The 14,882-nt window shown below is 47.8% G+C and overlaps 1 protein-coding gene across 2 annotated transcripts in view; it reads right to left on the reverse strand.

The window, feature by feature from the left end:
- Positions 1 to 14,882, reverse strand: part of PPM1E (protein phosphatase, Mg2+/Mn2+ dependent 1E) — a 108,451-nt gene that overhangs the window by 10,011 nt on the left and 83,558 nt on the right. The window contains exons 2-7 of one of the 2 annotated variants that reach the window (XM_019511148.1): positions 11,422 to 11,540; positions 4,854 to 5,053; positions 2,778 to 2,966; positions 1,088 to 1,231; positions 676 to 769; positions 17 to 328 (exon numbers count right to left, since the gene is read on the reverse strand). In XM_019511148.1, the coding sequence (XP_019366693.1) occupies positions 17 to 328; positions 676 to 769; positions 1,088 to 1,231; positions 2,778 to 2,966; positions 4,854 to 5,053; positions 11,422 to 11,540 (1,058 nt within the window). The remainder of the gene's footprint in view (positions 1 to 16; positions 329 to 675; positions 770 to 1,087; positions 1,232 to 2,777; positions 2,967 to 4,853; positions 5,054 to 11,421; positions 11,541 to 14,882) is intronic. The other variant, XM_019511149.1, reaches the window with a different exon arrangement.

The following is a 14,882-nucleotide window of genomic DNA, read 5'->3' on the forward strand; positions in this document are numbered from 1 at the left end:
TCTTGCCCTCCTTGAAATGAATTCTCTGTCCAGTCTGATTCCTCACTAGCATTTACTGCTGCATTCATGTCCCTGAGAAATACTACAATGACAGTGATGTTGTCACTGGAGCCAGCATCTCGAGCTGATGCCACTAATTTGTGCGCCACCATGCTGCTATCCCCATTATTCTCCTTGAGGTGATCGGCTACCACCTTCACTGCCTCATCAGGATTCACTGTATCATAGAAGCCATCACAGGCTAAAATGAGGTAGTCTTCAGACCCATCCAGGACAGTGGAAGCAGAGTCTGCATCCCCACAGATATATGGCTTGTGCTCTGCATCTCCTGCAAAATGAAGAACAGGGCTAGATGAGGCTCTGGCTTTGACTGATGTGCTGAGTAATTGCTAGTAGCCTGGATTCCATGCAAGGATATGGAACCAGAGGGTTGGAAGAGACCTCAAGGGTCATCCGGTCCAAGCCCCTGCACAAATGCAGCGAAGCTGCTCCCCAGCTCCTTTCCTCTCTGTTAGGAGCTGCTTGGAACAACTAGAGGCAAACCTCTGCTGCGTGGAGAAGTGGAAGTCCTTGTTCCCAGCTGGATCAAAGAGCCACAAGTGTTCATTAAAAAAAGAAATAGCAGGGGAGGAAATAGAACTCAAGCAGCAAAAGGAATGAAACGCCATTTCTCACCAATAGCTCTGGAGACTGACAGACTCCCATTGACTCTCCAGGCTCCGAACCACACCACGCAGCCTCCCAGAGCCTCGATGCGCTTCTTCTCATCCTAAACCGCAAGGCAACAGAAGAGCTGACCTTCGCTGCCATAGCTGGACTGCCCCTTTGGACATGCTCTGGCTGTGCGTGGATTTCTGCAGGAGGTTGTGCTGCCCTCCCAGTTAATTTGACATGGGGCTTTTCTACATCAGGAATCTTATCCAAAGCAACAGGACTAGGTGCTTGTTCAGCTGCGAGACAGACAAGGCAGCAAACAACAGCTAAGGCTATTTTATGGACAGGAACAGGCGATTTTATGGAACAATAATTATTTTTTTCTAAACTAGGCAGTCAGTAGGGGCAGAGCTGGCTGTCAGCAATTCAGTACCTCTCGATCCGGCTTATGAGGCTTCATCAGTTCCACAGCTTGGCCCCTTCTCACGAGCATCACCTGGGAGTCGCCCAGCCACGCCACATGCAGCATGTTTCCCCGGATGAAGGTCACCACGCCCGTGGTCCCACACCGCAGGCTCTGGAAAAAACATTCCAGCAACTGAAAGCTGCCCCAAGACATTTTGCTGCATTTCCAGGATGGGGCACGCAGACAAGCAGCCGTTCTGATGGACCAAAGGGGCTGAACACTTCCCCAGAGCTAACATGACCAAATGCAGGTAACGGGGCAGAGTTCTGCCCCAGTGTTTATGGAGTCTACAGTTCTCATCCAGGCCTTGGCCACCAGTCCAGCGTGGGGCCCCATGGGTCTCCCCGAGCCCCAGTTTCCATCCATGAATGAGGGAGATTCACTCAAAGCACCTTGGGGCCTGCTTGAAAGCAAAGAACCACCAAGCAGTGGTAATACTGACTCCTTGTTCACTCCCTCACCTCTGCCTAAAGACCCAGAGATGCACTTGGCCATTCAGCCTCTCTTCCTGAGCTACACGGAGTTCCGTTTCCAAGGGGAAAACAATTAAAGGACAGATGTAATTAGCACAATCGTCTGTTGGCAAATACAAGGTACATGGAGTTGGAAGCAGCTTAAAAGACCTTGTGATGCTCAGTTCTGGATTTCTGACCATGCACTCAAGTTCAGACATTCAGAAAGGACCTTAGCAGTCCTCAGGTCCTGCCTACAAATGAACGTCACCCCGTGGTCAGTGGGAGGCGGTGGGGGACGGGGCAAGGACAGCAGCAGCAGCATATCTAAGGGAATGTTTGCCCTGCAGTGACTCTGGCTCCTGTAGACACACAAGCTGGCTCTAAAGCGTTTGCCTGGATACCGACAGCTGTGTAGCCATGGCAGCGCGGAGCTCCACGTGGGCTGCAAAATGCACCCGAGAATCCTCTGACAGCTGGTCCACACAGAGCCCTGTGGTGCTGCAGTCACACTGCCAGGACAGCCCGGGCCGGTGAGCTCCGCACTCCAAGTCCTGGAAACACAAACCTACACTGGGGGCTGAAAACGCATCCATTTGCCCTGCGGTCCCTGCCCAGACCTGCTCTGTAACAGCCCTGTGCATCTCTGGATGATTAGTCCAGGTAGGACTCCTCCCACAGGCCCAGCCCTATGCACCAGCAGGCTTTAATCATGGGCATGGAACCAGCCCTACACCAGCTGCAGCTCCTTCCGCTGGAGACTGAAAAGGGCCTGGAGCTTAGCTCCATCCCCAGAAGCATTCCTGTCCATGTTAGATGGTGGCTGGCAGGCCAGTAACATCCATACAGGCAGCCTAGAGGAGGAAGGCTCCAGGCCCCTCAAACAGCATGTGGCAGAAGATGGTCTGCGCCGTTTAAGCAGTCCCGAGGACTCCACTGCTCCCAGCTTCAAGAAGGCAGAAGTGCACGTTCACGATGCATTGGGGCAGGAACGTCATTACCTGCCCTGCCCGAGGGGGCTGCTGAGGGGTTCAGGGATGCCCCTGAGTTTGGCAGGGTCTTGAACTGGAGCATCAGGTTCGAGGGCAGGGTGGGGTCCCTACTCTCCAGACTCACTTTACGATGCACAGGTGGGCGCGGGGGCTCCCATGGGACTGATTGTGAGCCTGCGGCTTCCTGCTGGGCGGAACAGCCACACAACTCACCTCTCGGGCCGCCTTTTGCACAAAGCGCTCGTCTGTCACCCTGAACGCCTTGCACAGTGCCTCTGCGGGGTCATGCTGAAACATCTCCTGGTGCACCAAGTTCACATGGAGGTGGATGGAGGCATAGATGGCAGCGTCCACTCCCCCATGACCATCGAACACTGCGAAATAAGCTTGCTCCTCTTGATCCTGTGATTGAAAACACATGAGCAAACTAGACAGACAGACAATGCTGCTGGTTAACTGAATTACACCCATTAAAACCATTTAATTTGAGGTTTCTGGTGTCCTCTCAGTGGTTGTTAGGACTGTCATGTGGTTACAGAGGCAGACTCTCCACAGGAGAGAGCGACTGGATAGATTGTCTTTGTTTATGCCAACAGGGGGGATTGTGCATATACAGTCCTATTCTAAGCCTGATGAACTGCGCTTCCATGCCAGGAGCAGGTGCTCAGCCTCCTGGTTTGTTATACCTTTCAGGTGTGCAGACTCAAAACCTCTCCTAAATAAAAAGCAGGAAGTGGCTTTGGTGATACAAACAGCAGCCAGGAGGAGACGACTACCGGATCCACTTGCTTGTGGTCTACAGCAACATTCGAACCCAGGTTTTCAGAGGTAAAATGCCAGTGTATTACAACATGAAGCTGACTGGCCCTGAGTTTTTTATCCAGGCCCCATCCACTCAGGTTGCTATATGTATTGTCAGGGAATTAAACATGGCCATATTCTCAAACCAAAAGGAACAGAATCGCTCCTCTCCAACCCAGTCTTTTTGGTTTCCCCCAACCTGCTCAAGCAGAAGAAACAATGCCTCGCTACCCGGAGGCATCAGCTCCAGCACCTATTCAGACAGACAAAACACCAACCCACTGTCAAGTGCCAATTCAACCTTGACAGCCATCTAAATGACTAGGATATTTATCCATTGTAATTTTTAAGTGATGGGCTCCAGCACAAGTTTGAGTGGAGGAAGGTAACAATTGACAGGCAAAGGAAACAAACCCGTCTCTGTTTGCATTAACATAATGCAGCTTCAAAGCAAGAACTCAGGTGGGGCCCAAGAAAACCGTTAGTAAGTTGACAAGGTGCAATGCAGAACCAGTTCCCACATCAGCCTAATGCAGGTGGGATCACCCTTGCTACTTTCTCTTCCTTGCCATTTCCCAGCATCCAGATCTTCACAGCTGAAGAACTAGCACGGGGCTGGGGCTGGTTAGGTCACGGGAACAGGTGGAGGAAAGTAACTCTGGGCCCAGCTCCACCCAGATGTTGGTGTTGCTGGACTCTCATGGGGGCCTCACTCTGTTCTACCAGGACTGTTTCTACCTTCCCCTTCCCAGGTGTTTAGGTATCGGATGCTGCTCCACAGTAGCCTGGCAAAGCACGCCCACCCCGGATGACAACTGGCCAGCAGGAATGAGCTCCAAGTGCACCAGCACTTCCTTCTCTGCTGGTGTCCAGGTGCCCTTTGACTGACCGAGGGTCTTGCCTTGGCTTACTCTTGAGTAACGCACTGGCCTCCCATGTGGGAACGCTGAGTTCCACGTGGTGTCTCAAGCCGTTAAATGCAAGGGACTGTTGCAGAACCACACTCCTATTGGCATCCAAGCAGGTGAATGGACACCACGCTCTCATGCAGGCTTTTCTCTTGCCAGCAGAGTGCAACCTTCTAAAATAAATGAAAGCTAACAGGCTTCTAAACCACAGGACAAATATTAGCACAAGGCATGGGATCAAAACCCTGCAGCAAAGTGCGGACACCACCGGAATGGGGGCAGCAACTGGATCAGCAGGTCCAACAGAGACAAAGCCATTAAATGTTAGCTAGATGAAGTCTCACTTTAAGTGTCTGTCTTGCTATGCACCATGTAGGCAGTTGTGTTTAGAATTGTACCTACTAATGTTTGCAGCAAATTCTCTCAGCTGCCCTAAAACCACAGTTGTGTCTGTAGCCTCCTTCTCAGATCCATCACAGACTGGCTTTAGCTTTCATGGGTAAGCCCTTCCTCTGCTTTCCCTAAGGACAAAGCCCACATTCCAGAAGTGTACGTCACCTTTCGCATCAGCTCCCTTTACCTCGAGGTTGAAGAGCATGTTGAAGTCCGGAATGCAGACGTGCTTGTCTTCCATCTTCCTGCGCATGTTTTTGATGGCATGGATGGATGTCTCATAGTACCGGTGGGGTTTCATTTGAAGTGGAAAGTCTTTCACCCAGTTGCTGCAGATCTCATGGAGTTTGTTGAAAACCAAGCGGGCTAGCTTCACTGTCTCGATCTCTGAGGAAGGCAAAAAACAAACAGCGCTAAAAAGTGAGAATTTTTACCTTATGCACTGTAGAGACAAACCAAAAGAAGGCTTGGCAGGCACCTGACATGGACATCCAGCTAGGAAAACCTGGATTCTGAAGGGGGAGTCAAGGGAGCCAGGCACTGCCAGCATTCCTCCCTGAATGTCTCCCTTGTTTTATCGTAACTGCTGTCCTTTTCCAGGGCTTATTTTCTGCAGCAGGAAGAATAAGAAGGTTGTATGCACACCTGCTGTAACCCTTTTGCAATTTTAGATTAGGGGAAGCAACCATACCACACCATGGGGGCTCCTCCGGTGATGGACTGAGACACTATGTGGTAGAAAGATGTTGTAACATTTAAAAGCCAAATGGGCTGGAGAAACATTCAGCACATTCTTGAAAGGGATGCTAAACTGTTGCTTTGTTTGAAATTGGATGCTGCAGCTCTGAGTGGGAAAGCAGGCAGCAAATGTGGGAGGATGGAGCACATCCAGGTTTCTTCCTGCTTCCCCAAAGCCTGTATCCCCAACCTCCGGTTTCAACAGAAGCCTCAGCAACTCCGCCAGCCCTGCAGAAGCCCCTGTCCAAGGGAAGGAGGGAGGGATGGGAACTACTAGCATTCATTCAATATTTAATTTCTCAGCAATATGGTGGAGTATCTGTAAGCAGCTCCTAGAAGTGCTGGCACAATTAGTCACTAATAGGGTTGGGAAATGTGTGTACTGGAGTGGTCAGCAAGCCAAGGCCTCTGGGATCTGTTTCGAACTCTACTGATTCTTTATCCCCTAAATGGGGAAACGGAGACTCAAGACTTTTAAAGCTTAGCCTCCATCAAGGGTTCTGAGATCTTTCAGATGGGTGTTGTATGCTGTAGCGATATTGTTATAGCTACAGATTGGGATAAAGGGACGCAGCTGATTCAGAGACCCAGGACACCTCCTGTACTCCAGTCCCTAGGTATGAGAGATGGTCATCCAATGTTCACCAGATACTTGCGGCTCCCTCTCTTTCTTTGTATGGTGTCAGATATCAGTTTCCAAGCCTATGAGGCACTGCCTGGTATTATCACTCAGTGTGCAGATTCCATCTACCCCCGTCTTGGCATTTATAGATACTGCAGCTTTCAGTTAAGTGCTGGCTGTTTGTTGGATGCCACATTCACACAGGGGGCTGCCCAAGAGGTTCATCTGGTGACATGTTTTGAAGTGTCTGTATCCAGATCTCAGTCTGGTCAGCTTGACCCACACCTCTCTGTCAAGGTCATGCCCAATGGGGGACTCGTTTGGTGTTGATATAAAACACTATAGGAATAGGTCTGATTTCTCTCAGTGCTTGGCCCACTCTGTTGCTGCTCAAAGGTTTGGTTCAGCATCCTGAATCTCTTCAAGGAACTTCGTGTACAAACAGTTTACGACTTACAAGCCTCTTGAGCCTCCATCTGTTCAGGTCTTCAGTTAACAGTTGATGGAGCAGGTGATTTTTGCCATCTCTTGCCTCTATTGCTAGTAACGATGTTGGGGCCTGTCTTTTATATCACTTGGTCTAATGCCTGACAGCACAGGGAGTACGTGTGTGTGTGTGTATGTGTGTGAGTTGTGCAGCCTGTTATGAGTCTCAGCGCACGGTTAGGTACAGTGTCAAGCTTTGTAGTGTATCAACTTCTGGACCATGCAGGGGCACAATATTCTGCTGGGGTGTATGCCATTGCAAGTGTGGTGTTCTGAGCACTTTGAAGTTGGCACCCCATGTCATGTTGGCTAAACATCCTAAGGCAGAGACATTACCACTGGCCTTCTGCATGTGATGTTTATAGGTGAAGGAATGGTCTAATGTGACTCCTAGGTAGGTTTGGGTATGCTCATGGGGAAGGATGTGGTTGCCTACTCTGATATTTAACGTGCCCGCGACTCAACAACTGTCCAGGTGGAAGAGCAATGACACTGAGGCTTAACTTTTGAGCACTACTTGCAGAGATGGTCAGCGATGAGTCCCAGGTCATTGCTCTGTGTCTTTTCCAGTTCTGTCATGTCTATTCCTTGGGCTGCTATGGTGACATCAGTGTACATGCATCGTAGATGTTGTATGCGGGAAGTCTGAGGTGTATACAGTTAAAAGTATTGGTACTTATGCTGACCCTTGGGGGACTCCAGTCTCCAGAGTTCGTACTCTGCTCTTTTCTCCTTGGCTGGTAGTGAGTGTGAATGATCTGCTGGAGATCACGTTCATAATGAAAGCCATAGCTTGCAGTCAGGTGCCATAGAGTGCCACTGGTATTTGAGTCCTTGCTGCTAATGGGAGGAGATAGAGCTGCTTAACCTACCAGCCCTTGGAAGCAGATGGTAGAAGTACCGGTACAATCAGGTTACCAGTGCGACAGCACAGTGGTACCCCCAGCTGATCCCCAGCACGGTCAGCACTTGCCCTGCTGGACAGCGCAAGACGGGCAAAAGCACTGGTAGGACTGTCCAAATCCTACCTCCAGGCAGGGCACTTCAGCCACAAGGCTCCTTTTCTCCTCTTCCTAATGGGCACATTTAACAGAGAAAGGTTGGGTTTTTTCAGTGTTACTGGTTTGTTACAACCTGGAAAGCCACTCGGCAAGCAGAATGGACAAAAGCCATTAGCTGTGCTGAGATACTAAATACCCTTCCCTGCAGGGAGTATGCAGAATGTCAGCATCATCAATAATTGCTGCTTGAGATCAAAACAGGAGAAAGGCCCACAGCAGCCAGTCCACCCCCTCACGGCTGTAAATTACTCATCAATCGTTAACGTCGTGGGGCTGAGCAGGGGCTGAGTCAGCACTCAACATGGTTGTGCCGTGCAGCAGTCCATCTCCCTCCTGCTCTAAGATGCTTCTGCGATGGAGCTGCTGATGAATTGTGCCAGCACAGGTGGGAGACCTGGCCAGACAGGTTTGTTCCTGAGACTGGTTGACTGATTTCTCACTGCAAAGTAGGAGGGAATGGAAACTGTGAGTGTGTGGCCATTTTCACACTCCCCAGCCCTGTATTAGCTGTAGGTAACTGGCTAGACAAAGGATGCTCAACACCCCCGGCCCACAGGTCAGATGTAGCCTGCAGAGTTGTGTCATCCAGCCTGTGGAGCTTCCCACAGGTCCAGAAATTTGGTGGTGGGGGAGCAGTGGCAGCATTCAGTGCCGCCCCTCTGCTGCCAAGTTTCCAGACCAGTGGGGAGCCCTGCAGGGGGACAACATGGCCCTGCTCACTAGGCCTGGCACACGGGGCTGGACTGGGGCACAAGGCCCCATATGGGGGGGGGGGGGGTGAGCCAGATCCAGATAGTGTGCACTGACCCTGCACAGGATCCACCCCATAGGCTGGCCCCATGCCACTCATCCAGGTTAAGCACCACTGAGCTGGACTCGCTGCACTTCTACTGGGTTGAGATGGTTCGTGAATGCCCGGCAGCCCTACACCAAGCACAAGAGGAAAGTCCAGTTTATGAAGCAATATTGACTTTGCACTTCCTCAGTGCTCATCACCCAAGGATCTTGGGGGCCTTCCACTAATAGCCGATTTAAACCAGATCTTCACCTTGGTTCAGCAGTTTCAACAATAGTTGGCACTTATGTAACACTCAACATTTTCAAACTGCTGAACCAACATTAACTAAATAACCTTGTGGGGAAGAATCATCTCCTGTTACAGATGAAGAAAGTGAGGTATTGGGGGGAGGGAGGACATTTAAAGCCCAAGCCTGTAGACAAGGCTTCTCATCTTACCCGCCTCCACATCTGGATGCCCTTGTCTGGGCAGCTGGGGCCTGGTTTTCACAGGGGGTAAAATTAAGCCAGCAACAGGTGTAGATGCTCAACACCATTCAGAAAGAGTCTGGTAAAATGGTGCAATGGGTCATTAAGAGCCAATTTACAAACTCTTTTGTCCGTTCTACCTTCTGGTCCCCTCATAAAAATGCTTCTGCCTCAAGCCCAAACATCCAAATGTCATTTACTCCAAAAAGAAATTAAGACTTTCTAACTTCTCTTTGTAACCGTCCCTGCTTTCATTCTTTGGGTTAAATCCAGGCTGTGCAGCAAATGCATCAAAAGCATGTGACCCCAGACCTTCAAGAGTTGCTCTGAATATGCCACATTCACACTTATGTTTCCACTAAACTACTAATTGATGCTGTTTTGCTCATGTACATCTTCACCCTCTCTTACCGACTGCAACTATGAGAGGACTGCAGGGTCCATCACTGACCTTCCCCTGGCAAGAGAAATTTGATTTTTTTCTAGCAGATTCTGACTCAGAGACAAAGTGCAAGTAGTGTATTATTTTCCTTGTATTGCAGAGAGTAGCAAGCTTGCTGGGCCCCTGAAAAGTCTTTCTACTACAGGTTGACACAGGGCTGGACACCAGGAGCACCAGCTCTCCTGTCCTGCAGCCATCTGAGTACTTTTGAAGCAAGCAGTATGCTCTGAACTCACTACCAACATCTGTAACTCAGATCTAGAGTCTCTCTCCAAGTTTGATGGCCACACTACAAGTCACCATATTTTTCAAGTAGCTACTTCAGGTTTCTCAACTCCCACTTTGTCGTGACTACTCTCAGTAACACCCTTTGCCATGAAATCCACTTCAGTCCTTCACGAATCCCTTCAGCTAGGGCTTTTGTTTCCATTCAACACAGCAATCCCTTGCTATTTGACCTCACAATGTGTTTAAGAAATCACAAGCCCTGGCATGTTTTGTGAAATGGGATTACATTACTCATAAATCGAGTCACCACTAGGATGGACCCACTCTTCTTTTCTTTTTTCCCCCTCACATTTTACTTTGTTACTCCTAAAGCGCAGCTTATCCTCATGTAGTGCTGCACATGGAGAATGAGGGTTGGAAGGGACCTCACGAGGTGACATCTAGTCCTACCCCATGCTCAAAGCAGGACCAGCCCCAACTACATCATTCCAGCCAAGGCTTTGTCTAGCTGGGTCTTCAAACCCTCCAAGGATGGAGACTCCACAACCTCTCTGGGTAACCTGTTCCAGTGCTGTACTACCCTCCCAGTGAGCAAGTTCTTTGTAATATCTAACCTCAACTTCCCTTGCTACAACTTGAGCCCATTGCTCCTTGTTCTGTCATCTGCCCCCACTGCGAACAGTCCAGCTCCATCCTCTGTGTGTCCACTCTTCAGGGAGTTGAAGGCTGCTATTCAATCCCGTCTCAGTCTTCTCTTCTGCAGATTCAGTAAGCCCAGTTCCCTTGGTCTCTCCTCATACGTCATGTGCCCGAGCCCCTGAACCATTTTTGTTGCCCTCCGCTGGACTCTCTTCAATTTCTCCACATCCTTTCTGTGGTGGGGGGCCCAAAACTGGACACAGGGCTCTAGATACTCCAGTCACATCTCCCTAGGATAATGTAGGGTGGAGATGCACATTTAATTTAGCTACAGGTTACACCAGTATCCTGCTACAGATGCATGTTTACTTCCTTGCATTACAAGTTCAAATGCATTCTTAAAGAGTTGTCTACTACAGAGATCTCCATTTAAAACATCGGCTTCCTTAGATATTTTGTGCTGAGGCTTAGTCAACATTCCCTTGGAGACTGTCAAATATTTATGTGAGTCGAAGAGATTTCAATTTGCAACTAATAAGGCTTGCTCAGCCAGAACAATGACAGCTCCATTCCAGACACCTGCTTGGGAGGAAAAGCAGTCACAACTACCAACTGAAAGTCCCGAGTAAGTTGCACAAATTTAGATTCCTGCGTGGCTCTGACAAACAGACCAGAAACTTCCTCCTCAAGCAGATTTCTAACGTGTATTTTTCCACACAGCTACTTCTAATTTTTTGTAATCAAAAACAAAAGGGAATAAGGGATTAAGGGGATTGGTGACTAGATGTTTTCCAGACTGAATGACAGGAGACTCATCTTGGGAAATGTTATCTTTTATCTTAACAAGCATCCCAAACAGCTCTCAAAGGGAACGCAGTCAGCAGAAGCCTGAGTTAGAGCTTGCAGCCCTGAGCTGCCTGATGGAAAGTCTTACTACATAATAAATACAAATGGAGAGAAGGGAATATCCGTTCTTAATATCAAACAGTTTTTTATATGGCATAATGTTATCAGACACTGAAACCAAAGGACACTGCAAAGCTCTGTTGAAAAATCTGTCAGTTGGAGTCTGATGTGTTCTTGTCCAGCTGCGGCTCTCGGGTTTGAAGCAGGACTTATTTCAGAGAAGCCTGCGGCCTGGGATCCACAGCTGATTGAACTCATCTAAGCATGGTGGGCCTTAGAATTGATCGCCAACCTGTGAAACTCAGCGCTGTGCTCTGCAAAGGGCCCACAAAAAGCAGAGTAAATGCGTATGATATAATGCACTTACGTATGATCCCGTCCGCATTGTCCTCCTGCTTTGGTAAGTAGAGCACCGAAAGATCACTCTGAAGGACTTCATCTGATGTTGCTCTGGCTAAAGCTGCTGCCAAAAACGAAGGGCAATTGCTGCAAAAGAAAAACACAGCAGAGATACTTTCAACTGATTTTGCAAGATAACTGGCAATCAGTGTAATGCAGGACAACACTTCTGTCTGTAAAGAAATAGTTTGAAGGTTGTCCAAGATTTGCAAGAGCACAACAGAATTTTTTTTTTTTTATAGATAATGCTGAAGCCTGGGATTTTTTCATATGCACTCTCTGGCTTTTATTAGGCTTTACTTCACTTTCTAGGGCATTATTCTTGAAGCTGATATGCTTCACTTTGTACCCTTTGCTTACTCCCAAGCACAGGTGCAGAGCTTATCAGATACGCTCAGATCACACACAGTTTCTCTATTTACATCATCAAACTGAGCTCATCAACCTGCCCAGCTGCCCTGCCTCACACAGGCTCTTGTTTCAGGTTCTCACAGGCCAGGCCCTGGGCCCTTTGCAACCTGATGACTTCTCTTACTGAGGACACTCAAGGACAAATCAACAAAAGGTAAGCAATTATTATGTATATGCTAAAGGGTATTAAACACTTCTGTGGATGCTCTCACTGAGCAGTAAAGTGGCCTTAATTCATTGTACTTTAATTAAGCCTGAGACCTCCAGCTTAATTAAACTGCAGTAAACCAAGGCCACTTCACTTCTGGAAGACAGCGCCCATACAGAGGTTGAACACCCATTAACATGGGAGGGTTACCTTCACATCCTTGGACCATTTGCTTTGACAACCCTGAAAGACCCCCCAGAACCTGCAGTGTCTCTTCTGAAGTGCGCAGCTCTGGTGCAGGGTGCGTCTGCAGCACAGGACCGATCACGGTATAAACCAGCTTGATCAGAGCCTGGAAGCAGCAGGCCGATTCATTTACTCTGATGAGAAGAGTTTACCTGAGAAGCAGGGCAAACAAACTCCCTGTTTGCCCAGAGCTCCATGGGCCCACAGCCTGCAAGCCCCAAGCATGCTTGGGTAATGAACAGTGTTTGACAATAAACCCGGGGCTTCTCCAAGTACAGGAGCAAGAGAATGTCAAAGAAATTAAAAGGCAAAAAACCCCCAAAACAAAAAAACACAAGGACAAGTGGTTCCTGCTGTAAAACAGCAATACATAGTGTTTTGGCCTTTACTGCCGAGGCTGAGGGATCAGCAGAACTGCAGAACTACCCATGACAGACCTCCTGTCCCTTCCTGTGAAACATCCATACCCAACCCATGGTTGGACAGAAGAGATTTGGCTGGATGGACACCCATTCTGCCTCGTCTAGTGCTAGGTGCAAAATAGGGACCTTAACAGGCCTCAATAGAGAGAGAACGAGAGGCACAAGGCCAGACTTAGATGTACTCTCATATTTGGCCTGATGCCAGGCAAAGAAAATTCTGGTCTGACCCAAGTCAGGTAACTTCATTACTGAGGAACACGCACCAGAAAAGACTTCAGTTAAATTCCTATTACTCGCTCCATTTGAAAAGCCACATTACCTTAATGCTTTCCAGACATCTCATTCACCATCACAAACAGTCAATTTAGAGTATGATTATGTAAGAGATTTTTAAGTGTGCACAAGCCAAGTCTTCCGTCTCTTTTAATATTTAGCATTTACTGTTTATGAAAGTTGGATGTAGGATCAGAAGTGCCCGATTTTTCCCAAATCCTCCGCTGTCCGGAGGGAAGTGCTGGCCCTTTAAGCGATTCAGGGAGCCACACTTATTCCAATATTATGACATCAATGAGATTCATTGCTAGAATTAGCGTCTGAGCATTCTACCCACGCAGCTACTCCAAACCTCAGCAATATGTGCACTAATGAAGCATGACTACATGAGGATGTTAGCTGTCTTAGGTCTGGCTCTTCCCGGTACAATGTAAGAACTCTGATCCCATTTATATACCACAATACCTTGTGGGAATATACAGTAATCAGCAGGAAGGGGGAAAAAAACCCTCTGTGACCTCCTTTATTTCCAGTGCACGTAGAAGCTGATTTTCCATGTGGCCTTGTTTGTCGTTATTCAGTTCATAAGGGATAGGTTTTTCATTTCTATTATTAGCTCTAGCATCCCCGAGAAGCATTACTGGTGACTACTCACACTTCATGCAATTTCCATGTTACAAAAGAAACAAGGATATGCTGACTCCAGGGCTAAAATAATTACAAACAATTATGTCAGCCAAACCAGGAATCTCTGTTGGAAGACCATTTCAATCAGAGATGAATCAACAGCATTTACCATGGCAGAACCTACATAACCCCAGCAGAGGATGGTAAGTATCCCAGACAGAGCTCACTTTAGAGAGGTGTGCCTGCACCATTATCCAGGGAACATGGGTTTGTTTCCCAGTCCTAATCTCTTTGTCCCTGCAGCAACAATGAAGAAAACAGAGAAAGGAGGATCTCGCATGACTTGCAAACAACCCTGCTGGTCTGGGCATGGAGAGAATCCTGTGAAGAACATAGCCAAGAAGACAGCAGCTATAATAAATAGCCTCCAGGATATAAAAAGATAGGGGGAAAATATAGTGGGAATCTCTGTTCCATCCAGGAGGGCAAGAACTCCAGCAAAAGGGGAAATAATACTCTGTCATTAGCATTCACACATAAAACAGCTAGTTTTATTATTTGACCCTGTAATGGCAGGTTAGAGGAGAGGAGGTGTATTACAATGTACAGAGGTAAGTGGCTGGTCAGGGCCTTTCCTAACCAGCTTTCTACATGCCCCCACACAATACAAATGCGATGCCTACTGTCTTGAACTGGAGCTCTTTATCTAACCAAGGCATGTATTTCCATCACAATACCAAACCTACACAAAAAGCCACAAAAGATGTTATTAGATAAATTAGAGGGTTTTTAAGTACATCCTTCCTGCTTCTTTGGCAGCGTGGGTGTCTGTACAACACCCACAGTTGTATTTCAACAATCTTGGGAAAACTCTGCTAAGGTAACAAGCAAGCTTGAAAGTGGGCAGTTTCCATCAATTAAATTTGAGAGAAACAGTCTAAAGTAGGCTTAACACATCCCACATATTATTATGATACTGGCTTACCATACACCTCTGCTCCTTGCTGATAACACTGGAGTGGGAAGGATTTACAAATGTTTCCTGTGAGTTATGTGTTCAAAATCGAACATAAAATCCTTGATTTAAAAAAACAAAAAAGAAGTATGGGAAATATAACCCCGGGACGTATTAAGGGCCATTACAAGGCTTGAACTGGCTTGTTTAATCACTTTCGAAAGACAGGACGGAGAAAAGAAATGGCAGAAAACTTGTTTTTATATGACTGGTCATTCTCCTACAACTACAGTAGCCAGCCCAAGAATTAATTGCCTTTGACATCCGTACATCACAAAGCTTCTTAA

Source organism: Gavialis gangeticus, unplaced genomic scaffold, assembly GCF_001723915.1.
Source record: "Gavialis gangeticus isolate Ggan-Ray unplaced genomic scaffold, GavGan_comp1, whole genome shotgun sequence".
NCBI lineage: Eukaryota > Metazoa > Chordata > Crocodylia > Gavialidae > Gavialis > Gavialis gangeticus.